The sequence below is a fragment of the Lissotriton helveticus genome, chromosome 5_1 (assembly GCF_964261635.1).
Source record: "Lissotriton helveticus chromosome 5_1, aLisHel1.1, whole genome shotgun sequence".
Taxonomy (NCBI): domain Eukaryota; kingdom Metazoa; phylum Chordata; class Amphibia; order Caudata; family Salamandridae; genus Lissotriton; species Lissotriton helveticus.
This window is the reverse complement of record NC_136065.1, coordinates 2,040,110,434-2,040,138,298: the sequence shown is the minus strand read 5'-3', so window position 1 is coordinate 2,040,138,298 and position 27,865 is coordinate 2,040,110,434. Positions and strand designations below refer to the sequence as shown.

General features: G+C 45.0%; 1 protein-coding gene across 1 annotated transcript in view; it reads left to right on the top strand.

Annotated features, from left to right (window-relative positions):
• NOTCH4 (notch receptor 4) overlaps nucleotides 1-27,865 on the top strand; it is a 435,421-nt gene that overhangs the window by 258,894 nt on the left and 148,662 nt on the right. The window contains exon 25 of the mRNA XM_078645863.1: nucleotides 1,248-1,792. Within this exon, the coding sequence (XP_078501989.1) occupies nucleotides 1,248-1,792 (545 nt within the window). The remainder of the gene's footprint in view (nucleotides 1-1,247; nucleotides 1,793-27,865) is intronic.

The window sequence follows — 27,865 nt, the reverse complement described above, 5'->3', positions numbered from 1 at the left end:
TACCGGTTGACTGTAAACTGTACAATGTACACGAATAGCACCAATTTAATAAGCACACTGAAAAAACTGGCATTTCTCTGGTTTCCTGCATACTTACAGAGGGGACATTTAAGTCCAACCTCTGATTGCCTTCTTTCGGTAGTGGTTCTATATTTGCTGTTTGGAATAGCAGGGGGACCTTTAAATGTGCCCTGAAGAAAGCGCACTATCCTTACTTTTATATGTGACTTAATTAGGACTACAATATACTAAATTACATATATCTGCAATTATTGCTTATCACAGACATCCACCCGAGGCTTCTTTTTTGCCGTATCTGTGATTAAAGATTTCCTCGACGGTCAAAGGAAAGTTTTTCCATCCTTTCAGGATCAAATTGATGGTCCTTCTCTTGAACCCAATCATAAGTCTTACCAGCAACATTTGTCTTGGAAGATTTCTTCTCTGGTAGCCCTGCAGAGCTTCTGAGACCCCACAGAGCCCCCATCCTCTGAAGTCATCTAGCGGGCTCTTGGGCAGGAATCAAGAGTAATCTGGAGGAACTTGTGGCCATCGCTCAGTAATTCTAGAAAAGAATTGTTTTGGTTGTGAACACACTCACCTCAGTAACAAAAAACAATTCTTCTATTTACAATCAAGATTTTTGCAACTTGCTTTCACGGACTTTTAAAAATTAAGTTGACAAATATTTTGACAAAACTAAAGTTAATACAGACCTAAACGACAAGTGAGTAAACAATGATATGTCGCTCACTGAATTCACTCTAACATCTCCAAATCAAGTATCCACGCTTCTCTTAGCTGCCAAATCTGGCTCCCTTGAAGTTCCTTACCCCCCATTTCATTCTGAGAAACTAGAGGTTCAGGTAGACCTGCTAAACATTCTGGCTATGCCAGGAATTGATGCCAAGCTCAACTCCCTAAACTCATTTCTTGTGTGGGCCCAGAAGATGTCCCAGTCAAAAGCCCCCCAAGAGTTCCTAGAGATTGGTAGACCCACCAATATGTAACAAATCATCAATCCTACCAGAAGCCTTAGCTTCAATTGTCACGGATCTAAAAACGCAATCTATGAAAATATTACAAAACACTTTTTTGCCATTAGTTCAGACTTCCAGGTCCATATCTACATAGATAGGTCAGTGCACGGCACAGGCAATTTTCAGGTTGGGTGGGGGGTGGGGGTGTTGGTTTTCTGTGTTACTTGTTACCATCATGTTCATTCTCCTCTGTTTTCTTTCTCATAGGGCTTTGATGGTGCAACTTGCAATGTGGTTGTCCAGCAGTGTGGCCCTTTGCACTGTTACAATGGCGGCCTATGTGTGTCCCGTCCCTCTGGGCCCTATTGCTTTTGCGTTGGCCGCTTTGCTGGACCAGAATGCCGGTTACCAAGGCAGTCTGGCTGCGCCCCCAACCCCTGCCAGCACAATGCCTCCTGCTCTGAGACCCAGACTGAGCCATTCTACCAATGCACTTGCCCTGCTGGCTTCACTGGGCGCCTCTGCCAAGCTGGCCCTGCTGGAGGTGGCACCAATCAGTTGCCTGGACATTCAGAGAATGAACACAGCCCATGCCAGCTGCTGAGAGGTAATGGTGAATGTGATACACAGTGCAACACTCATGGCAGCAACTGGGATGGGGGCGACTGTTCCCTACAGGTGCCAGACCCCTGGAAATCCTGTGTTCCTGAATACTGCTGGCAGTTCTTTAAGGATGGACAGTGTCAATCTGAATGTAACACCAATGATTGTCTGTACGACGGCTTTGACTGCACGGACACCAAGACTTGCAAGTGAGCCCCATGAATATCTTTTATATTTCTCTCTATCTCTCTATCTCTCTCTCTTTCTCTCTCTCTCTCTCTCTCTCTCTCTCTCTCTCTCTCTCTCAAATGAGCATGGCTACAGCTTCATCTTGCTTCTTTCCAGAATTTCTGGGCTCCTGGGCATCTGTTGGTCATCTTAGAGACTCATAAAATACTAACATTGTATTGGCCATCATCAACCAAGTGCTTCCAGAGGAACAGAATGTTCTTAATGTCCATCCTTCTTCCTGCACCACGTGCTAGGGATAGTACTTTAAAGCTCACATGTCTTCTCAGTCATAGACTCAAGCATCTATGTGGTTGTGCCTCTGTGTGCAAGCCTTTTTATGTAATCTAGTGTGAATTGCTGCACAATAAGAAATAGAAGGATAGACTAACTGAGGTCTCACCTTATGGAATCTTGAAACAGAAGACTAGACTAACTAAGGCCTCACCTTCTGGAATCTTGAACCAGAAGACTAGACTAACCAAGGTTTCGGCTTTTAGAATCTTGATACAGAAGACTAGACTCACTGCGATCTCACCTTCTGGAATCTTGAAACAGAAGACTAGACACACTGCCGTCTCGCCTTCTGGAATCTTGAAACAAGACTAGACTCACTGCAATATCACCTTCTGGAATCTTGAAACATAAGACTAGACTAACTGAGGTCTCGCCTTCTGGAATCTTGAAACAAGACTAGACTCACTGCAATCTCACCTTCTGGAATCTTGAAACATGAGACAAGACTAACTGAGGTATCACCTTCTGAAATCTTGAAACAGAAGACAAGACTAACTGAGGTCTCACCTTCAGAAATCTTGAAATAGAAGACAAGACTAACTGAGGTCTCGCCTTCTGGAGTCTTGAAACAGAAGACTAGACTAACTGAGGTCTTGCCTTCTGGAATCTTGAAACAGAAGACTAGACTTACTGATGTCCTGCCTTCTGGAATCTTGAAACAGAAGACTAGACTCACTGAGGTCTCACCTTCTGGAATCTTGAAACAGAAGACTAGACTAACTGAGGTCTGTGGAATATTATAATTTTATATTCCAACACCAGTCCACGTAACAGTAGGGAAGGTGTTGGAATATAAAATTACAATATTCCTTAACCAACAGCGCCATCCAGCGCAAGTCGTAGTAACGACTTGCGTTGTAATGGTAGCGTTGTTAAGGTAGTGCGGTGTAAACACCGCATTGTAAACGATGTTCCTCTTCTGGGAATCTTGAATCAGAAGACTAGACTAACTGAGGTCTTGCCTTCTGGAATCTTGAAACAGAAGACTAGACTAACTGAGGTCTCGCCTTCTGGAATCTTGAAACAGAAAACTAGACTAACTGAGGTCTCGCCTTCTGGAATCTTGAAACAGAAGACTAGACTAACTGAGGTCTCGCCTTCTGGAATCTTGAAACAGAAAACTAGACTAACTGAGGTCTCGCCTTCTGGAATCTTGAAACAGAAGACTAGACTAACTGAGGTCTCGCCTTCTGGAATCTTGAAACAGAAAACTAGACTAACTGAGGTCTTGCCTTCTGGAATCTTGAAACAAAAGACTATACTCACTGAGGTCTCACCTTCTGGAATCTTGCAAATCCTGTTGGCTTCTCCATTGACATGCTTTAAAGAGAGGTTCCGTAATTTTTATACTTATTTGATGTTGAAGAGCTGGAAGGATAGTAGTGAGGCATTCAAACTTTTAAAGAGAACAAAACAATAAAATGTAAGATTGCTGCGAGATACTGTTTGATGATGTGATAAACGTGGAGCTAAAAAATACATTTAAAAAACATGTTATAAGACAGAGTACATGGAACAGCTTCATTGCAAGCCTAAAGTAAACAGCAAATAAAAAACAGTAAATTAATACCAGAAGACCTGGCACGAAAAGAGGAGAGCAGCTGTGTGCTGAAACTGTAGGGAAGTCAGTTAGCAGAAGAAACACGCAGGAAACGAGTTAAATGTAGACACACACAGAAACAGTGGGAAAGCTGAAACTACATGGGATCTGTGTAACAAGAGTAACCAGAGGAAAGGGATGACAGGATGTACCTAAGGTGTATTTACATCATTTTTCTAGGCATAAATAAAGGCATAGAACGGTATCAGAGTCAGCCTGTCTCTACTATTATACTTCCTCCTTGGAGCCTTATTCATCCGTAAGAGTTGCTCATGAGAACTAAGGGGGTCATTACAATGGCGTGCGGAACACCACCGCCCAAATGGCGGTGGCGATCCGCCCGCCATAACACACCGCCCGCATGCCTTTTACCCCCGCCATATTATGATGGCGGGGGGTACCGTGGCGGACGGAAAGTCCGTCTGCTGGTCGATTTGTCGACCAGTGGAAAAAGGACACAATATGGTGCGGTGTCTTGCAGGCACCGCCTTTCATATTATGATGGCATGGGAAATAGGCCTTTCCGTGGCGGCATGCGGTCTTTGCAATTGTGGGCCGTTGCGGGCCCCCATGGTGTTGAAGGGGTGAGGGGTGCACATGGGGGGTAGCTATGGTACCCCCCTCCATTTGCATGAAGAAGCAGGCAATCACCGCACGGTGCCTGCCACGTTGTGCATGCAAATGCACAACATACATATTGTGCATTGCTACTGGTGCTGCTGACAGCACCGCCCACCACAATGCATAATATGCTGGATGTGACCGCAAGTGTGGCGGTCGCATCCTAATCTGCATGGTGGGACCGCAGCACACCTGGCAGGCGGTCCCGATTACCGTTACCGTGGCGGGCGGACTATGTCCGCCCACCATCGTAATAAGCCCCTAATTTTGTGTCATATTTGTTTGCATGCCTTGAGGTTTCCACCTTCAAAGACTGCCAGTTATTTCTTCTGCTAGGATGGCCTAGAGTGCTACGCAACCTCTTTTAGAATCCCATCAAGAACAGTGGATCCTCAATATTATCCTCTTCTTTCCAGAGAGGATTTCCTATTTTTATCTAAAGCAGCCAGTGTCTCTGACAGTACACTTCTCTAGGCCCACTCTTCCTAATGGGAAATAATGCTTTGCAAATTGGAAGGCACAAGGGCATGATATGACAGTAAAGGTAGAGCAGAATTGTGTTCCCAAGGCATCTATGATTGGCATTTAGAAGTAGAGGTCAGACGTAGATGGTCATTAAGAAGACAATTTCAGAATTATTGTCGAGTGTGTTACTTTTTTATGGTTTTGCCAGGGAGGTTATGCCAGAATGCCCTGGATATTACTCCCCAGGTAACAGTGACCACTGCTTGCATCAGAAAGGTCAGGATTGAAAGAATGGCTTCATTTCACAATTTTACCAAATTCCCACATTAAGGCTGATGGAAGATTTGCTACACAAGTCTTTCAAAGTCAGTCCATCTGAAGATTTACCTTGGCGCTCCCCCTCTTGGCAGTCTCTCCAGGCCTTTTGCTCTCATTGCTTCATATCATACAGACGTCACATAGGTTGCCATGGCCCGAGTATACCCCCTGCATCCCAAACAGGTAAGCAGTACGGTCATTTCTCTCCTCCGGGAAAGTGGTAGCCCAACATGAGTAGTGAATCAGATACAAATTCATATCTGAGTGCTCTAGAGAGTTTGAATTGTTAAAGCACTGGGGACATTCTTCTTTGGCTCAGAAGAGGTGCCTAGGCCATCCCAAATGAATTATTGGTTGCATTGCTTGGTATGCATATAATTGCTCTCCCTTTAGGGTGAGTGTATGTAAGAAGACTTAGCTTCAAACATTGCGGACCCACTTCTACAGTGTGAACAGTGTTCTACAGTGTGACGGATTTATCTGTTGACGCTGGTTGTCCTGTAAAATGGGCTTTCGCTTTTCTCTACATGAGCCAAAGGCTGATTCAGCCTACATCGCTTTAAGATATAATATCCCAAAAAAGAAACTGTAGAAATATTCTCTTTTTGACAAATTAGTCTTCAGGCCAAATGCCAAGCAAATGCACACAATTTTTTCGAATATGAGTGTTGTTGTTGGAATATCGCAATGGTATGAAGGTGATGAGAGTAAATAATTAAATAGATCTTTTAACTTTTGTACAAAGATGTTATCAATATAGTATATCAACAACATGGAGAAGGCACTTTATGGTCGATTTAGGAGATTACAGATGGGTGTATCCATTCTGGGGCACAATCTTACCTGTAGAATACTACCAGGGACACATATATCATAAATTCACTCAATACAGGGCAGCTAGCGCTGCAGGGCGCAAACGGGAGAGAGCTGAAAAGTGCCATATCTACTGAGATATGGCGCTCTTCAGCTCTCTCTCTCTTTGCACTGGCGCACTTCTGGCTGCCTAGTGCCTAGCATGGAGAAGTGTGGCTCAATGGTTAGAGCTTATGCAAAAAAGGGGTTTGGCCCAACAGGATGAAGGAGGGAAGGTAGGGCCTATCAACGAGAAAAAACTGAATGTGTACCCTCACCTCCAATTTTTTAAGGAAATGTTACTAATGTGAGGAAGTAAACGAAAATGGATGCGTTTATCCTAGCCATCAATTTTGGCTAATTAATTTTAATTATTCTTCATACTACATTAAATTCCAAAAAAGAACACATAATCTACTGAACAGACAATCTCATTCTGTGCAATCTCATAAACAATATACATAATGATGCAACAAACATCATTTACAATGATGACAAAAACAGCAAGTATAATGACAATAAATCACAGAGATAACAAAAACAAACAGTTGTGATGTGTGACTCAAAATCACATTTACGCATTTAAACGACACATCATGTTCCTGAAGTAAAATAATGAATTATTACAAAGACTCCTATTGTACAAGGATCAAACTATATTAAGTATAGTTTGAGGGTACACATTCAGTTTTTTCTCAATGGTTAGAGCGGCAGACCCTGATGCAGAGGTCTAGCCCGGGACCAGGGTTCAATTCCCCGCCTCGGCGGGTCTTGGGCTCAAAATTCCACGGACCTGATAATTCTCGTAATTCACGCCTCGGTGCCTATTCCAATCATGGAGTCCCACTCTGCAACTCTGGGCTATAGCTTGCTTAATCTCCACAACGGCCCCCACAACGCTAAGGATGCCTGGCCTCCACCTTGGGGGTGCCCAGGAGTGGACATCTCACAGGGAAAGCCAGGATGGGTTCCACAGCGGTATTTGTACAAGCGCCTTGAGACCCTTGCGGGTGAGTAGTGCGCTATACAAGTATCAATGTACATTTATGTATGCAATCGCACTTGCACCAGGCTTGTGCCAGCGCAAGCACCTTTGCGTCTTGGTGGAAAGGTGCCTTTGATATGGGCAGGATTGTTTTTGTCCTGTAAGGTAGATTTATCTTCTTCCGTGTGAATCGCAGCGCAGCAGATCAAGTGCTGACGCTGTGGAAGAGAATGTTTTCAGCCGCCATATTGGGGGGAGGAAAGGGTTGCGGTCCAGCTGCTGGCCGCCTCCCGCCCTCCCAGGTTACTTAAGCATCACCAGAGCGCGAGCGCGCTGACTTCAGTTTTGTCTCACCCCTGAGGCGGAAAGCCGGGGGCTTAGCTCGCTAGTTCGTTCTAAAAGTGTGCATTAAATTTTGTTTTGTGGGACCGGGCCGAGGGCCATGACCCCTGGTCCAGGCAAGACGACGGTTCAGACTATCTATTCTCACGCCGATCTCATTCAGTTCAGGTCAGCCCACTGTAGCACCTGCCCTCAGTATGACCCTGAGTTCATCCTACGCACCATAATCACTAGCTGTCCTAGCTGCAAGTCCACCTTACCCTTTATTAATAACAAACCCAGTCTTAGAAACGGTACAAACAACAAAACCAAGAAAATTATAACAGCACTCATTAATGCCCGCTCTTTAGGTAGGCACAGACAGGACATAGCAGATCTGATCCAAGACAGGAACATAGATATACTATTTATTACCGAGACGTGGATGGACGGTGCGTCCGATCCAGATTTAGTGGTGGCAGTACCGCAGGGATATAAGGTATACCGACTGGATGGACAGGGAAAGAAAGGAGGGGGCCTGGCAATAATCACCCGAAACACCTTCTCGGTTAGAACATTTCCTGTACCTTCAACAACATGTGAAGCTTTCCAATTCGCTATTATGCTGACCCCCTCGTACAATTTCCAAGGAGCTCTCATATACAGACCACCTGGTCCCCGCTCTGAATTTCTGTCCAATCTTAACACACTGCTTTAATCTCTGGCAATTGAAGACTCCTTCATGGTCCTGGGTGACCTGAATTTTCATCTAGAAAAAGTGGACGATACCGAAACTCAAGCCCTAATGGTTGATCTGGAAACCCTAGGGCTTGCTCAACTGGTAAAAGCACCCACACATGAGGCCGGCCACACCCTGGATGGCATTTTTTCTAACATAAAGGGGATAAGTATACAAGACATCCTCCCCCTCACATGGTCCGATCATCATGCTATCTTCTGTGCCATCTCCATCAGTGACGTTCCCATAACCAGGCAGGTTCCCTCAAGTCAAGAGCCTTTTAAAGTCTGGAAGGATATCGATAACGCAGCACTTAGAGCGCTACTGGGCAGTACCCGCCCAATTATCACCGCAGACGCTAACACAGCTGCGAAACAATTCTCAGTCTGGATACGCAGTGCGATGGACATACTAGTGCCATCCAAGACTATATCGAGAAACAGGACGGTGCCCTCTGCACCCTGGTTCACGGAAGATCTTAGAAAACAAAAGCAAGTTTGCAGGAAGCACGAAAGACACTGGCGAAAGTCCTATGACCTGGACAGTAAATTGCGATACAAGGAGACATTGCTCAGCTACAAAAAGAAAATTATTGAGGCGAAAAAGAGGTTCTTTGGCGAACAAATTGACAATGCAAAGAACTCCAGTAAACAACTGTACGATGTAGTGAAACAACTGGCTGGGAAATCGCCAGATATGGTCCCTTTTCCCTCTCAGGACTTTTGCGACTCCCTGGCCAATTTCTTTTTTGCTAAAGTAAATGACATCTACTCAGAGTTCTCAGCTAAGGACAAGTCCGCCACTCTTATAACTAACATCACACCCCCTGATTGCTCACTAACTCAATTTAAAGAAATGGAGGAGGAACAAATAACGGACATTATGAAACTCATAAAAACGGGGTCGGCGTTGGACCCCTGCCCTCCCAAAGTCTTTCCCTCCTATAATGGATTCTATAACCAAAGTCATTACACAAGTTTGTAATGTGATGTTTAAGTCAGGGATCTATCCGGACATGTTGAAGAACACCCGTTTAAAACCACTTCTCAAAAAACCTTGTCTAGATAAAGATGTGCTGAATAACTATAGACCAATAGCCAGCTTGCCGTTTCTTGCTAAAGTGGTCGAGAGGGCAATGAACGGTCAACTGTCCGAATACATCGAACAATACAACCTGCTAGATGACTCACAGTTTGGGTTTCGCAAACTTCACGGCATGGAGACAGCCCTTATTAAAGCCGCTGATGATATCAGAGTCATCAGAGACCAGGGGGGGACAGCAGTGCTCATACTGCTGGATTTCTCTGCAGCATTCGACACGGTCGATCACTCCATTCTGATTGACCGTGTCGGAAATTTGGGCATTCAATCCAGAGCAAAGGACCTGCTTGCTTCCTTTCTATCTGGCAGAACACAGGCTGTAACGTTAGGACCATTTAAGTCGGCCGAACTGGCTTTACCCTGCGGGGTCCCCCAAGGCTCATCCCTAAATCCGACACTTTTTAACATTTATGTGTCGGACTTAGCAAGAGTTATCAAAACCCACCGGATGAGCCTTACCTCCTATGCTGATGACACCCAGCTTGTGCTCGCTATCAACAATGATCGAGAAGAGGTAGCTGCACGCTTCCAAGAAGGCATGCTAGCGATCAAAGATTGGATGGCCGGTAACTGCCTTAAGCTTAATTCTGAGAAGACGGAGGTCGTCATCTTCGGGAAAATCTTCCCGGTTTGGTCGTCAGTCTGGTGGCCTCCATCATTAGGAGCTTTACCAAGTCAATCAATCAATCATCAATCAATCACAGCATTTATATAGCGCACTACTCACCCGGAGGGTCTCAAGGCGCTAGGGGACGGGGGGTCCGCTACTGCTCGAACAGCCAGGTCTTGAGCTGCTTCCTGAAGGCAAGGTGGTCCTGGGTCAGGCGGAGGTGGGTCGGGAGGGAGTTCCAAGTCTTGGCGGCCAGGTAGGAGAAGGACCTTCCTCCTGCGGTGGCTCTTCGGATGCGGGGGACGGAGGCGAGGGCGTGGCCGGTCGATCGTAGCTGGTGTGTGGGAGCGTAGAAGTTGAGGCGGCTGTTGAGGTATCCTGGGCCTTGGTTGTGTAGGGCTTTGTGTGCGTGGGTGAGGAGACGGAAGGTGATTCTCTTGTTGACCGGGAGCCAGTGCAGATCTCTCAGGTGTCCGGAGATGTGGCTGCGTCGGGGGATGTCCAGGATGAGTCGTACTGAGGCGTTCTGAATCCGCTGGAGTCTCTTCTGGAGTTTGGCAGTGGTTCCGGCGTAGAGGGAGTTGCCATAGTCCATACAACTGGTGACGAGGGCCTGGGTGACCGTCTTCCTGGTCTCGGTGGATGTTGAAGCACGACGAGGAGACGGCGTTGACTTGTCTGGTCATGGAAAGGGAGGAGTCCAGGATGAAGCCCAGGTTGCGTGCGTGGTCTGTTGGTTTGGGTGCGCTGCCCAGGGCGGGGCGCCACCAGGAGTCGTCCCAGGCGGAGGGTGAAGATCCCAGGATGAGGACTTCCGTCTTTTCCAAATTCAGTTTCAGGCGGCTGTTCATCATCCACTTGGCTACGTCTGTCATCCCTTCGTGTAAGTTGGCTCTGGCGGTGGCGGGGTCGTTGGTGAGGGAGAGGATCAGCTGGGTGTCGTCGGCGTAGGAGATGATGTTGAGGTTGTGTTGGCGTGCGATGGCTGCGAGGGGGCTCATGTAGACGTTGAAGAGGGTTGGGCTGAGCGAGGAGCCTTGAGGAACGCCGCAGATGACTTTGGTGGCGTCTGATCTGAACGGGGGGAGGCGGACTCTCTGTGTCCTTCCGGCGAGGAACGAGATGATCCATTCCAGTGCCTTCTCCTGGATTCCGACGTTGCTGAGGCGCCGCACTAGGGTACGGTGGCAGACAGTGTCGAAGACCGCGGAGAGGTCTAGGAGGATGAGGGCCGCTGTTTCTCCGTTGTCGAGCAGGGCTCGGATGTCATCGGTGGCAGCGATCAGGGCGGTCTCGGTGCTGTGGTTGGCCCGGAAGCCAGACTGCGAGAGGTCGAGGGATCCGTTCGTCTCGAGGAAGGCGGCCAGCTGCTTGTTGACGGTCTTCTCGATGACTTTTGCAGGAAACGGGAGCAGCGAGATGGGGTGGTAGTTCTTGAGGTCGGTGGGGTCGGCTGATGGCTTCTTTAGAAGAGCGCTGAGTTTGGCGTGCTTCCAGCTCTCCGGGAAGGTAGCGGTGTCGAAGGAGGAGTTGATGATGTCCCGCAGGTGGGGTGCGATGACAGCGTCGACCTTGTTGAAGACGTGGTGAGGGCAGGGGTCGGTCGGAGATCCGGAGTGGATGGAGTTCATCGTGCGGATGGTGTCTTCGGTGCTGATCGGGGTCCAGGCGCGGAGGGTGGTGGTGGGGGCGAAGGTTCAGTCGTGGCATGCGTCGGTTGAGTGCTGAAGCTGTTGTGTATGTCCGCAATCTTGTTGTAGAAGTAGGAGGCGAGGGAGTTGCAGAGGTCTTGCGAGGGGGTGATGTCGTTGTTTCCGGCATTGGGGTTGGAGAGCTCTTTGACGATGTTGAAGAGTTCCTTGCTGTTGTGTGCGTTGTTGTCCAGTCGTTCCTTGAATGCAGTTTTCTTGGTGGCATGGATCAGTTGGTGGTGTTTTCGGGTGGCGAGCTTGAGGGCAGTCATGTTGTTCGGTGTTGGGTCTCTGCGCCAGGCTTTCTCGAGTGCTCGGCAGGTCTTCTTGGAGCTCTTGAGTTCGTCGGTGAACCATGGGGCTTTCTTGCTGCTGGGTCTGCTAGGCAGGGTCTTCAGAGGGGCGAGGTTGTCTGCGCAGTTGCTGATCCACTTCGTGAGGTTGGTGGCCGCCTGGCTTGGGTTAGTTGCGCTGGTGGGAGGGTTCATGCTCAGGGTGGTCGCGAGCTGGTCGGCTGTGATCTTGTTCCAGCTTTTGCGTGCAACCTGTTGCTGGTGGTGGTGGATCGTGGTTCTTCTGAAGCTGAAGTGGACGCAGCTGTGGTCCGTCCAGTGGAGTCCGGTGGCGTGGCTGAAGGTGATGTCCTTGCTGGATGAGAACACAGGGTCGAGTGTGTGTCCGGCGTAGTGGGTGGGGGTGGTCACCAGCTGCTTGAGACCGAGGTTGGCGAGGTTGCCCAGCAGGGTGGTGGTGTTGCGGTCGTTGTTGTTCTCCAGGTGGAAGTTGAGGTCCCCGAGGAGGATGTAGTCCGCGGAGAGGAGGGGGTGCGGGCTGATGAAGTCGGCGATGTCTTCGCTGAATTGTGTGCGTGGTCCTGGGGGTCTGTAGATGAGGGTGCCTCTAAGGGTGGTCTTGGGGTTGATGTGGATCTGGAAGTGCAGGTGTTCGGTGGGTGCTAGGGTTTCGTCGGTGTTGGTCGTGATGCGGATGGAGGTCCTGTGGATGATGGCGATGCCTCCTCCTAGCTGGTTGACGCGGTCCCGTCCCAAAGGTCAGGAACTTGGGAGTCATCTTTGATTATAAGCTTAATTTTGTCACCCATGCAAATCAAACAGCGTCCACTGTATTCCACAAGCTTAGGCTTATAAGAAAAATAATCCCGTTCCTTCCAGAAAGTGCTGGAAAAACTGTGGTGAGCTCATTGGTGCTTTCCTCACTGGATTACTGTAATGGCCTATTTGCCAATGCCCAAACCCGGGTGGTCGCCAAACTACAAACGATTCAGAATGCGGCGGCAAGACTGCTTTCCAGGACCCCCAAGTTTAAACCGATTAGGCAAATGATTAGGAACTACCACTGGCTGACGATTAAAAATCGGATTAAATTTAAAACCCTATGCCTGACATTCAAAGCGCTTCACAAACAAGGGCTGGAGTTTCTTAGAGAGCAGCTTATTTCTTACTGTCCTATTAGACAACTAAGATCTATGACACAGCATCAACTAGTGGTACCGCGCACGAGGACTGTCACCTGGGGAGACAGACGCTTCGTGGTCACAGCAGCCAGACTCTGGAACTCTCTTCCGCTAACGATTAGGTCAAGTCACTCTCTTCTCCAATTCAGGAAATTGTTGAAGACGTGGTTGTTCAACCAGTAATTCGTCCGCTCCTAACTACTGACAGGTTTCCCCATCTTTTTCCTCAGAGACATTAACTGAATTCATAGCGCCAAGACGCCCACAGGCATTTGTTGCGCTCTATAAATAGCAAAAATAAATAAATGAATAAATCGTAGCCACATCTTTCTGGCATGTTAGTAGACCACTAAGCACTTAATCTAGGCACTACAAGATGCCTTAAACTTTGTAGGACAATTAACCATTTACAGTTTTGTACAGCTGTCTAATTCGTACGTGAGACCAGATGATGTTTTTCTAATAACTATCTAACACACCACCTATCATGGAAATCATTACTACGTCCTTTCCGGTATGTCTGCATACTACGCAGTAATCCAAATTCTTGTTCTTTAAAATCCTGATTAATACATGATTTTTTCATTCTTATGTGTCTCCTTTGAAAGCCTTCGTCCTGATGATGACCCTTATTTAAATAATTTTGTGGGTCGAAACGTTTAAAATGAATATTGTGGACTTTTTTTAAATTTGCTTAAGGTTCTCCGCACTCCTACACAGAGTTTTGGCTTTTACAACTATTGATCCTTATCAGTCACTTGTATATGTATTTGCATTCTGTATAGCACTTGCGCACTTTATATTCACTTTTTTCACTTCCACTACACCATTACACTATTAGGACCACCTATGCTTAGTTTAGTTTTTGAGTAAAGAATTACGGGGCATATTATCAAGGGGGTTTATCTCCGCTTTTTGGCTTTAAAAGCCAAGAAAGCGGAGATAAAATTATCTCCCTATTACCAAGCTGTCGTTAACACCAGTTAGCGACAGCTAATAGGAGATAGCGACCATCTTGGGCCCCGCTTTGCATGTCAGTGATATTTATCACTAATGACATGCAAAGTGGGCGTGCCAAGATGTTAGCGACTGGAAACAGTCGCTAACATCGCTATCTCCTATTACCAACTTTTGGAGACATTCGCGCTAAGCGCGAATATCTCCAAAAGCTAACACCTGCCCTGAGCAGTTCTTAGCCATGTTATCCAATGGGAGGTGGATAACATGGCTAAGAGCATTTGCTCGATAATGCATGAATATCGCTGACTTTTCAGCGATATTCATGCATTGGGGGAGTTTTTTATCGCATTTGCGATAAACCTTGCTAATAGCAAGGTTTATCTGCGATAAAAATCGCCGATGTGCGGCGATAATTTTTGTCTCTAAACAAGTTAGAGACAAAAATTATCGCTAGTTGTTGGTAATATACCCCTACGTTTTTAAATGGAAGAAAAAATAAATGTGTTCAGAATTGTTAAATACATTTATGAACCGATCCATTGAAGGTTTTTGCCAAGTAACTATTGCAGTGGAAGTCAGGGGTTTTACTCCCCCCTAAGGGACCATTTGTGTCTATATTATTGTCTGACCCAGGTCCCAGGACTAGTGGGTTGACCCTAAGCATGGGCGGATTTTGCGAATTGGCAATCCGCGAACTTGCGTATTTACGGATTCGCAATCCGCAAAATCCGCGAACTCTCGCGAATTAGTGGATTTTTTCTTTTTTTTTGTGTTCGCAAGGGTTTCTGCCAGTTCGCGAGGGTTGTGTACCAGTTTGCAATTGCGAACTTACTTGTCGGCTCGCAACGGCCGCGACTATGTTGTTTCTACGTCTGGTTCATCATCACAGGTTCACAGCACCCTCTGTTTCACCACTGCCACCCTCTGGTATACCCATGCCACCCTCTGGTACATCACTGCCACCCTCTGGTTGGTTTATCACTGTAGATTATGGGGGTGAAAAAAAGCAAGCACACCTGTCCTGCTTCAACTGACATGAATTAATTTGGGGTTGATTAATGTGTCACTGAATTTAAACTTCCAGTCTGGCTGGCACCTGCTTCCTTATCTGTAATTTTCTTTCTGTTGCAGTGCAATTTTTTTTCACAGGACCTTTGTGGCCTACTTGTAGCTATTCTCTGAGCCTGCTGTGAGGGTCAGAGCAGGGTCATAGAATAGTTGCAAGTAGGAAACTGAACTCTGAAGGGGCCCCTCAGGAAGCACTACAGGGAATGGTTACTAATGATCAGATTGAACTTTTGCACCTGCTGAGTGCTTTCAGTTTTGTCTGTAATTGCTTTCTGTTGCAGTGTAATTTTTTTTAACAGGACCTTTGTTGTATACTTGTAGCTATTCTCTGAGCCTGCTGTGAGTGTCAGAGCAGGGTCATAGAATAGTTGCAAGTAGGCAAATGAACTCTGAAGGGGCCCCTCAGGAAGCACTACAGGGAATGGTTACTAATGATAAGATTGAACTTTTGCACCTGCTGAGTGCTTTCAGTTTTGCAAAAATCCAAATATCCAGCAGCATCCACAAAAAGTAATCCTTCCAGGTCAAGATCCAAATCAAAGTGACCAGCACATGAAGAAAGCACTGGGAGGAGCCTGCTGGACAGGAACAGGAAGTTGGAGACTGTGGGGCACTTCCTTCCTCCCACCCCCCCCCACCCCCAAAATGGACTCCTTGCAAAGAAAAAGTGCAGGCAAATGTCAACCTGAGGAATTATTCTGATAAAAATCATAATTTTCAAGGTTTATGCTGCCTGCTAGAGAATTTCTTGTGCGAAATTGCAAATTTTGCAATCTCGCAATTGCGAGATTGTCACTGCCCGCCGCATCTACGTGTTCGCAAGTGTTTACTCCCGCGAAATTGTATAGTATTCTAGTTGGCAAGTGCGACCAAGCAAAAAATCCGATTCGCACGGATTTTACGAATTTTCGGCAAGTTCGCGAGAGTTCGCGGATTGCGAATTTGCCGAAAATCCGCAAAATCCGCGAGCGGAACAGATTTTACGCCCATGCTTAGTTGACCCTTATCTTTAAGAGTGGTGCTATTTGTGGGCCCTGTGGAAGTGGTACAAATTAGTTCAGAGCTTCGTCAGAGCTTTTCAACAGCTGCGGTCCGTTCAGGTAACAGTGGTGAGGCCGAGTGAAGGGGCATTTCGAGGGACGATGCTGAGGGAAATTTAAATAAATAATTATTTTCCCTTGCCATCGTCCCTCGAAATCCCTCTTTACTCGGCCCCACTGCCCCACCGCTGTCACCTGCATGGACCGCGGCTGCTTTTCAAGTAGTACGTACCAACACAACAGCCCTGCTTAAAATTATAGGGGACAGTCTGACCCTTTTCAGATAATAAAGGGTACGAGGCAGGGGAGTCCCTGCTCACCCTTTTTGTTTGCTCTGTATATTGATCCTTTGATAAGGAAATTAGAATCTAATGTATTAATTAGACCAATGAGATCTAATGGTATTAGCAAAAACAAAAACTTTCTTACTTATGCAAACAATATCACAGTTGTGACACTGGACCCCTAAGGGACAATTTAGGAGCTAGTAAATGAAGCCCTAAGATTTGGGACGTTTTATGGCTAATCCTTGAATCGTAAAAGGGCCAGGCAGTTGGTAATAACCGGATACAATTGGAGGATGACCGTATAGTAGATCGGGTGGTTTACATGGGAGTAAATATTACATTTAGTATTGATCAGATCATGGAACTAATTCTAGATCCAGTAATAAAGAAAGAAAAAAAGGACGTTAGGAGAAGGGTTAGTCTCCATCTTACAATTATTGGCCGCTTAAATGTGATAAAAATGTTATTCTTGCCTAATTTAGGACAATACCATTCAAGTTTGCAAATAAATGGTTTAAGATAATGGAGGATATATCTAGCAGCTTTTTTTGATCCTATGCTAAGGCTTGTAGTGCTCTCAGGCTTTTGATATTGGCTAGGGAAAGTGGTGGCTTGGGGGGGTCCCACATTTTAGATACTATCATATCAGTTGGCAGCTGCCCTACAATACGTGAAATCTCTTATTGGGGGAAGTCAGAGCAATTGTCAGGTGCGAGGTGCGATCCTTCCTATCTATGAATTATTCATAGGGGATGAAAGTAAGATTTGTTTTTATGACGTGTTTGAGCCAAGCCATTACTTGAAAGTTACATTTAAGACCCGAAAAGCTGCCTTTAAGATCTGGGTAATCATCAGGGAGAAGAGTGGCATCGAGAGATATCATTTCTACACCCCATATTTGGAGGTCTCCGTTGCCCCCAAAGATATTTCAAGATTCATGTTGCCTCTGGTGGGGAGCTAACAGGTTTCACAAACTAGGTGATTTATTTGATGGAAATAAAGTACTCTCATTTGGGGAGTTACAACAGGAGTAAGAGATAGACAAGTGAGATTTTTGTTAAATATCTACATGTCCAGGATTTCTTGTTAAAAATGTGGGGGAGCTATCGGATTTTACTTAGGAAACATTGTTGGATGTCATTCGTAATAATACCGGCTGTAAGATAAGGTACATTTAGGATTCCTTGAGTGGCTTCAAGTCTGACAATCTTGAGAAGCAGCTTGAGAAGTGAATGAAAAGGCAATAGTCTTGGTCTCACTTTACTTTTTTCTGTGGGGCTGCAGGCGCAACATTATAAAACAATTTTTTATTTGTATTATACTCCAGCAAAGATTGCGAGCTGGGGGAGAAACTTCGGCATCTATTGTCTGTTATGTCAAGGTCGGGAGGCAGACTTTGGTCCCATGTACAGCACTTGCTCAGTGCTAGGCTCTCTTAAGTAAGCAATGGGGTAGTTCTCCACACGGATGTGGTTTTAATTCCTCAACTTATGCTGTTGGGGGTACATAATAATGCAGGTGGCATTACTGGGCTGCCATTCGTTTTTGTAGCTATGGCAATTGGTCGTATATGAATCTAGGCAGCCTGGCTCAACCCGGTTCTCCGCACATTTCAGGAATGGCTGGCTAGGTTACTTTCAATGTTTAACATGGAAAGTAGCTTAAATCAACGGAAAGGCAAGAAATCAAACAAGCATTAGCAATGCAATAGGTCTCGCATTTGCAAGAGTTTGAGTTATTGGCATTGTAAATGACAATGCCTCTCATTTATGTGTTTTGAAAACCTGCAAGCGGTGCCAAAGCACGAACTTTGTACTTATAGTTGTTGAGGATAAGCAAGGCTGCCAGTAACTGTGCCTTTTTTACTTCCAGCCTTGCTTCTTGTAAGCAAGGACTATAAGTACGAAGTGCATGTTTACGTACCACTTAAAGGTTTTCAAAACATAAATAAAAGACATTGTCATTTTCAATGCCAATAGTTCAAACTGTTGCTAATGTGAGACCTATTGCATTGCAAATGCTTTTTTTGTATTGCATATAAACATTTAGCTTACGTGACAGTCCATTTGTATCAAAATCTGTGTTGTACTTCCTGGAAGCCTGGTATTGACAGTTCTGCTTTCCCCACTCATATGCAGATCTGCATGCACCAAAAAGCAAACAAAAAGAAGGAGGGAAATGTGTGCCTTTAACACAGGTCAATCTTTAGGCCCCATCCTTGAACCAATAGGTTGGATTTTTAACCAAGCACACTTTGCATGCGGAGGTATCTATCTGCTAATTACAAGGTAACCAACAAAAAAGAATCAAATGTTATCTAATGCAAGTCTTCTAACTAAAAACCAACACTGACTGGCGTCTCATAAATGACATGGTCTATGGGACATTGTGTTTGTTCGGTATTGCAATGCTGATGGAAATCGTATGTAGCATATACACGAAAGTGGTTCATAAACACTTTAAAAAGCATCACAAGCTCTTACACATTCATCACCCGCAAAAGTAACTCTAGTATGTGTAAAAGTATCGCATTACTTGTACCTAAGCACATCAGTGAACTAAGGGGCATATTTCGCCGAGAAAGCGGCGATACTTCCAGCGCCCTATTAACAAGGGCATTGCAACGCCTGCCTCAAGCCCACTTTGCATGTCAGCGAGAAACATCGCTAATGACATGCAAAGTGGGCGTTCCCACCTCCAACCACATGTAAAATGTGGTTGGAGGTGGGAACACCCTATCACCAAGGCAGGCGTTGAGAGGAAAAGACCTGCGATAAACTTGTTTATCCCAGGTCTCCCAACGCCTGCTCTGACCAGGCGTTAGGCATTAATAACATGGGGGTGTGGATCATAAAGCTGAATCCACCCCCCACCCCATATTATCAAGGCACATATTAGCGCGTGAAAACAACGCTTGTTTTCACGCGCTAATGTTCACTATCGCCGGCTATCGCAGGATTTACTATCGCCTACATGTTGCGCGTTGATAATAACGTGCTAACACAGTGAAAAAATCCGGCGATAGTGAAATGTGCGATGTGCTTTCTTTAACGCACATCTTATTAATATGCCCCTAAGTTATTCGTCACTGTGGCTCGATATTATAGATGGGTATAAGCATGCGAAAAACAATTCAACGAAATTATAGTATAAAAACATTGTAAAAATAGTTCGCTGTGGCGCTTCATTTTGGCATTCTACAACAACATTTATCTATTCTGTACTTCTCCAGGCTGCCTTATACAGATTGAAGGTTAACATGGGTTATATTCAGCAAAATAAAAGAACAGAAAGAGAGGCTGCATTTTGACTGTTTCATAAAAACAGACTCCTTGAGAATATGAGTTTAGTTCTTTATAAATATTAAGGGGCAGATTTACAAGCCCCTTGCAATACATTTGCTCCGTTGTTGCGTCACTTTTGTGAAGCAACGGCAGCGTAAAAGTTGCGGCCCATTTACAACGTGACGCATCTAGGGAGATGCGTCTCGTAGTAAAGCCCTGTGTGACATTATACCTTTGTCGGGTATAATGTATGCAGGGTAGGCGTTCCCACACAGGAAAGCCTTGGAATAGTGATGCAGTGAAATCTACAAGATTTTGCTGCGTGACTTTTAGGACACCACTGCGTCAAAACCTTACGCCTGCTTGAAGCAGGCAAAAGGAGTGACGCAGTGTATTGGGAATAGGCCGCAAAACGCATTGCTGGAGTTGCATCTTGCTTGTGACATGACTCCAGCAATGAGTGACTTTTCCGTCAACAGGTTCGTCAGAATTTTGCACCATGGTTCGCCGTATTGTAAATACAACAATATTTCAATCGGATTTAGTACGAGGTGCAAGTAACAATATATGTACAAGACATTATGAGAACGTGGAAAAAAAGGAAGAGAGACTCTTTGGATTTCAGTTTTTAGAAAGTGCACGTAGCTTCATATATTTCAAGAACACATTTCATAGAGGACAGTTAAAGCAGCATTGTATGCATAAAATGCGATGGCAACCCAAGGGGGCTTTGTACACTGAGTGTTAGTGAAGCAAAGAGTACTAAATACGATTGAGATATTGTTGTTGAAAACACATGTACACCCAGATCTCAACTCGGTCTATGGGTTTTACTCTTATCGCTTTAACCTGTATAGTAAATACGGCGCATCCATGGTGACGCAAGGGTTTTGCATGGTGGCGCCGGGAAAGTGACGCATCTCTTCAGATGTGTCACTTTCTTGTAAATCTGTCCCAAACTGTTTTGAAACAAACTGTGAGCCGCTAAACTAGTACATGGTTTAAGTCTGTTATACAAGTGCAGTTTATTTATTTATTATGCTCAATAGAGACACACAAGGCCATTTTCGCCCACAGCTGAAAAAAACACACCTTTCCTACAAATATGGCACAGCACTTCTGGCATTTGCCTGCAGATAGCAGACAGGAAATCACGAATAGTTGACTTGTGGGCACATTTTTTAAAGTTAATGAAACAGTAAGAGCCATTGCAGAGCAGCGCTTAATGGCAGCGAAGGAAGCCATCCCTAAAGAAATCTGTTACAACAGGTGTTGTGCTTTATGCGAGCGCCGTTGTGAACTCGAATGAGGCTTCACAAAAGGGGTGTTCACTGTGCTGTGTGCCAACTATAAGCACATCAGTTGCTACTCATGATCAATCACAGCTGTTGCGGAGTGAGGATCCTGTGGGAGAAAAGATAGGCAGGCTCTCCAGTGCCACTCTGCGTAAGGCAGGCGGCGCTGCCCCCACACTGCGAAAAGGTTGGGGTGGTGTGAAACTCTCGAGGTTCAGATGAAAGGATCAGCTAAAGTAAACAAACCTTCAAACTCTGTCCGTAATGTGTGGAGGGGCTCCTGGAATCTCAGCGATACCTACGTTTAGGCAACGCAACAGCCGTGCTCACGTAGGAAAAGCGGCAACACCGAACTGCTGAAAATAGGCACACAGGTGCCAATGTTAAAGTTAAAGCTTGGCATTTTGCTGCTTTTAAAAACAAATAAAGATTTTTAAAAGTTTATTTAGGCAAGCCACGCAGCACAAAAGAAAGATGCGTGGCTGCCGTGTTAAATCTGCAACACGGGGTGGCACTTTTAAATAAAAATGTATTCTAATATTGAAAGTTAAAGCACAATGTTGCATTTGTGGTGAGCAACACATAGAGATAGACGCCTGTTGTTTTCACAAGCTGGAGCCCGGTGACTGACTAGAAGAGAGGGGGAAAAGGGAGGGGGTAGTGAGATCGGAGAGAGCGGGATGGAGGAGCAGGGAAAGAGACACAACAATGAAACCATAAATAGTGAAGCACTTGTGAAAGGGCATACTTAATGTATGTATGCGTGCCACACACTTGTAGGAAAATAAATAAACAAGGAGTCCCCAACAAACACATAACATTTAGGAGTGTTAGGAAACTGCAATTGGCTGGTGCTCCTCGCGTAAAACCAGAAATGAAGCAATGCAGGAGTGAACCAATTGCAGTCAGGAGGCTGGATTACACTCAGTAGAGTGATTACAGCAGGTCTTGCAGACAGCGCTTTGTGGTATTGGGTTTCAACAGACCTACATACTCTACATAAACTCTCGATACCTTAGAGTAGAGTAGAACTTGGCACGGAAACTGAAAATGCAAAAGACAAGTTTATTAAGACCCTATGGGGTGGTGATACAATCCTACAGCACCCTTCGGCAATGCGAAAAGTATCACATCGAATACTGAGTAAATAGCTTCTTTTATACAGCTTACAGGAATTTGAAAAGTAGGCGGTATACACTTTATACAACTTTAGGTACATATAAGGGCATTTTTGGAACACAGCCAACTTGTGGGAGGAGTTTAGTACCACTGGTCAGTTTGGAGAACATTGCTAAGCAGTGACCGGTCATTAATCTTGAGGGCCTAAATGCGCATTTGCAAGCTTGACCAGTACTAAAAATAACCTGTTGCTTGGCAGATCAAGTGGTCATCGGGAGAGAGGAAGGACGAAAGGGCATGCTGAGCACGAGGCAGCGCATTCACTCAAAATGGAAGTCAGGAATACAAAATGGCCTCCAGAGTATAGTCAAGCTAACAGTGGAAAGTTTGTGTAGCTGAAGTAAATGCTAACCCAATCGTTGTCAAACTACGACAGACGGCCCTTTTAGCATTTAGCTGAAGCTACCTCATATCTGATGTAATCAGAGTGTTCATCATCAATGTTAATTAGCATTATTTTTGCTATTTCATTGCTAATCATTTGTTCATTTTTGACAGTAATTCGTTTGGATGGAATGCAAGCAGTAATACATACGGAACATAATGTAGGGCCACATTGAATACATAGGCAAAGGAGAAAGAGTGTTCCAATACAAATACAAAGAATAGTTAATAGTTTCCAACCCCAGGTACTAAGCAAAGTCCAGAACCAACTTGAGAATGTCCATGTACCATGTTCGGGGTGGATTTCAGCAGCAATGTTATGTAATTTAGAAATAGCATCATATACAGAAGGCGAATTGTCTGGGACGTACACACAGCAACTACTACCGATAATGCGACATGCACCCCCATGATCAGCCAATACTATGTCTAGAACCATTCGGTTCTGGAGCATCACAATTCTGGTAATTTGAAGCTCCTCAGTTAAGTTCCCTAAAGCGGAAGCAGTTTGATTACCAACTGCTTCCACAACACGTGTTAGCCGTCTTATTTTTCTACTGTTTAGAGATGCTCCTACAAACGAAAACAGGCCTAATTTGAAATCAACATATTGCTGCAGAGCAGTATCAGTCTGATCAACATCCTCAATATCTAATGTCCTTTTTACTCTATTCAATATAAAATCATGATATAACACAAAATTGTTATGGTACATTGGCGGGGCAATAAATACAGGACGTAATACAAAAGATATATAGCAGGTTCCTAACCACCCAATCGGAAGGCGGTGGTAGCCCTTATTTCCACAAATAAAATAAGTGTTGCGTGATGCTACAAAAGCAATATTATTTGGTGTGTCAAATGCCAGAGTAGTAGTACACTCACTCTTCCCTACCGGAATAGTACCTTTATTTCTTACACAAAGATCAGCCTTTGCTTCAATAACTGTAATTACAAATAAACTAGACATATTCACAGCTCTTTGATTAGTAAAAATACGAGGTGAAGACACATTGTCTGGTCGATATTCTTCCCACTCAAGTTTAGTTCCTTCTGCTTGTGGGTAACCATCCTTATCATTATGACAAACTTTATTAAGTCGGAAAAGAAGTCCACCTTTTGTCGGCCATCTCAAGGTGAAGAGGAGAGTGTACCAGGCATTGCAGGAACCATTATGAGAAAATGGAAGAGGAATAAGGGGCGTTCCTCCTCTCTTTTGATGTCCAGGCAACATTCCACATACCCAACAGTTTGTAGTATTCGTCATGTTGTGGGTGTGGTGTAGAATTTGGATGAAACTGTTATTCAAATAAGTTTGTCTATGTCTTTCTTCATGATAAGGCAAAGCAAAATGAAAATGCTCAGATGGAACTGGAGTAGTAGGCAGCAAATATTCTCTCGCCGGGGCCATTCGTTCTACAACCCAAGCTATTATCGCTGTCACCACTATTATAACAACAAAAATCACAGCACCAAGAATTTTCTTGTTTCTCATCGTATTAAATGCCATAGTCGCTGGTTTCTTCTCCGAGATTCAAGACGGGTGTCTCTACACTGGACAGAACTGATCCCCCCACCCCCTTGATATTCTCGGCTTCCGTTTTCACAAACCTCAGGGCGGTAACTCAACCAGTCTCGCACAAAACAGCATATTTTCTCGATCGTAGATTATACTTCGCTGCACCAGAAACAGTATGGTCCGGGAAGGCTTCTTCAGATTCGTTGAGCGTAGCGGCTGGGCTCTTCTCTGCATCCAAAATATCCCGATAATCAGACAGCACAGCAGGGTTCACCAGATCCGGAGAGACACTGCGACAATGAGTAGAATGCACCCACCGCTTTTTGCTCGTGATCCGGACTGCTGTTCGGGTTGCAAGTAACACTTGCTCAGGGCTACGCCATCTTGGCTCTACGCTGCTAGATCTCTCAAATGCTCGGACCATCACATAGTCCCCAGGTCGGAGATCATGAGCCTCTCCTGACGAATTATCTGGAAGCGCTTCTCGAACCTGTTGATGAATAGAAAGTAAATAATTTGTTAATCGTATCAAATAATCGTTCATCATTACACAAGGCACATCATGTACTGGGTGGGGCTTAGGAACTCCCCAAATATTCATAGGCCTTCCAAACACCGAATCATAGGGTGTGAGGCCATATCGGGAGTGTGGTACTGATCTAATAGATAGTAATGCTAATGGCAGGGCATCCGGCCATTTCAAAGACGTGGATGCCACGATCTTTGCTAGCTTCAGCTTCAAAGTAGCATTGTATCTCTCCACCAAACCTGCTGACTGCGGATGAAACACAGCATGGAATTTTTGCTTTATCCCCAATCCTTTCAGGACATACTCCACAATCTTCCCAACAAAATGGGGACCATTGTCGCTCCACAAAAATTTACAAACACCATATCTCGGAAAGTACTCCTTGAGTAACACCTTAGCTGTTGTCAGCGCTGTATTGTCCTTCGTGGGGTAGGCCTCTATCCATTTACTGCAGGCACACACCACCACTAAGACATACTTGAGATTGTTACAGCGCTCAAGCTGGATGTAATCTATTTGTAGTACTTCGAATGGTGCAGTAGGTGGAGCGAACCCTCCTTTAGGAGTATACGTCCCTTTGGCAGGATTGTACTGTAAGCATATCAAGCAGTTCTGCACTACTCTCTTAGCCGTGCTGGCAATTTCAGGATGCTCCCAAACTCGTGTAAGCAATTTGGTAATTGCAAGAGCTCCAACATGTGCCAGCCCATGTTTCATTTGAACCATTGCTTGCAAATAAGCGGCAGGCAATTTCCATCTTTCCATATCTTTGCTACGCCAACAGCCCTCATCATCCAATACTCCCTCAGTTGCCCAACTTGCAAGTTCTGCTTCAGAAGCTGATTTCTGTATATCTAATATTTCGTCTCTGGCGTCATGCCATCGCTCAGCCTGTGATTTCACCACATACATGGGAGAGACATTCTTTAACATTGCAGTCTCTCTCGCTGTACGATCTGCAAAGGCATTTCCTTGTCCTATTTTGTCGGTCACCTTTTTATGTGCACTGCATTTGACTATCGCTACTTTCTTTGGACATAATAGTGCATTCAGAAGATTATGTACTAACTCTCCATGCATGATCTGCACTCCATGCGAAGTCAGTAACCCTCGTTCCTTCCAGAGTAGGCCAAAATCGTGCGCTACTCCGAAAGCATAACGACTATCAGTGTAAATATTCACACATATTCCAGCGCTTAGCTCACATGCTTTCGTTAGAGCTATCAATTCAGCTGCTTGGGCCGATTTTTGTGGTATGGGAGCTGTCTCTACCACTGTCTTAAGTGTCGTGATTGCATAGGCTGCGGAAGTCGTACCATCTGGCAGTTTTAAACATGATCCATCAACCCACAGTTCCCCATCCACATCTGGAAGTGGCGTATCCTGTAAGTCGATACGACCCTTTGTTTGTTCTTCAGTCAGGAAAACACAATCATGTTGTCCTCCCTCTTGGGACTCAGAAACAGGATATGGCAGTAAAGTAGCAGGGTTCAAAGTGGCACACCTCTTCAGTGAAATATGTGGCGCCAACAGCGTTAACTCGTATCCTGTCAAACGAGCACTAGTTAGATGCTGTGTTTTCGTTTGGTTCAAAAGGCGTCTACCGCATGAGGCACTAACACCAACAATTTGTGCGACAAAACTATTCCCTCACTCTGTCGTATAGACACTGCTGTTGCTGCAACTGCTCGAAAGCACCCAGGTAATCCTCGTGCTACAGGATTAAGTACTGCTGAGAAGTACGCACAAGGTCGCTGCTTATCTCCGTGTATCTGCACTAAAACTGATAATGCGCACCCATTTCTCTCATGAACATATAATGTAAATATCTTTGTATAATCTGGTGTACCTAACACTGGTGCAGAGCAAAGGGCCTGTCTCAATTGTTCAAAAGCATTTTGACATTCATCTGTCCATTCAAAGGGAGTCGGTGTATTTTTGGATAACAACACTAACAAAGGTTTTATAATGTGTGAAAATCCTAATATCCACTGCCTGCAAAAGGACGTCAGACGTATGAAAGCACAAACATCTTTCTGAGTGCAAGGAACTGGTGTGTCTAAAATTGCTTGAATTTGATCTGATGTCAATGCACGCCCCTCCTTAGACAGAAGATGACCGAGTTAGGTCACCTTCGGTCTACAATATTGCAATTTCTTTTTGGACACCTGTGATTATTCTTGGCAAGAAAAGAAAGCAAGGAGAGAGTACTCTCCTCGCATTGTTCAGGCGTGTCTACTGCTAACAAAATATCATCAACATTTTGAATAAGAGCCACTCCAGACAGTAGCTCAAAAGAATCAAGCTGTCTTTTCAAAGCCTGACTGTAGATACTGGGACTTTCTGCGTAGCCTTGAGGAACTCGACAAAATCTGTATGATCTATTATTTAAAGTAAATCCGAAGAGATACCGGCTGTCAGGGTGAATAGGAATTGAAAAGAAAGCATTTTTTAAGTCGATTACAGAAAAGGTGGTAGCTGTAGGTGAGACCAAAGGAAGTAAGGTTGTAATATCAGACACTACCGGATATTGGGGCACTACTATCCTATTGACTTCCCTCAAATCAATAATAAAACGTTAAACCCTGGTATCTGTATCTTTCTTTAGAATCGGAAGAATAAGGCTGTTGTAAACATTACAGGGAACTTCCCCCACCACTCCTACAATGATCAAGTCATTTACGATATGGGTCAAAGCAGCTTCTCCTTCTCTAGAGATTTTGTACTGCGGTACATGGGGCAAAAGTACTCCCTCCTTTACAGTGATGTGTACAGGAGGGATATTCATCTCTCCTACATCAGTATCAGAAGTGGCCCATAAAGTGCTTGGAAGGGAAGCTAACGCATCTGCTTCCTGAAGGAGGCACGACCTCTCAAACTCCGGGTAATTCTCATTCAAAATAACTCGCACCCCTTCTGGGGCGCAGCGTATGGTTGCTCGAAAATACTTGAGCATATCAAGTCCCACAATATTGTCTGGTGTATTTGGAGACAACAAAAATGGACATGGGGCAGTGAACTTATCAATGTGAAATGGAAGGGGCTGAGACAATGGGCTAAGGGAAGATGTTCCATCGAACCCTATTGATGTAATCGTTTTGCCAGACAGGGGAGCCCTTGGAACCAATTGTTTGGACAGAGCGCTACGAGTAGCTCCTGTATCTACCAGAAACTGATCAGTGGACCTCAAAACATGCGCCGAAATATATGGACCCCTTTGATCTACTGGTACCTCAACCGATTCCATACCCCATCCTACGCAATCCTATGCATACGTATTATCCTGAGACTCAGAAGACTCACCCTCAGCTATCTGATACTGATTCCGACGATCAAAAGTATTGTAGTCAGCTGGACCACGACCCCTAGCTTCAAACCTACCACGTTCATTCTTTCCACCCCTCAAACCTGAATAACTATTCCGAAACCAATTAT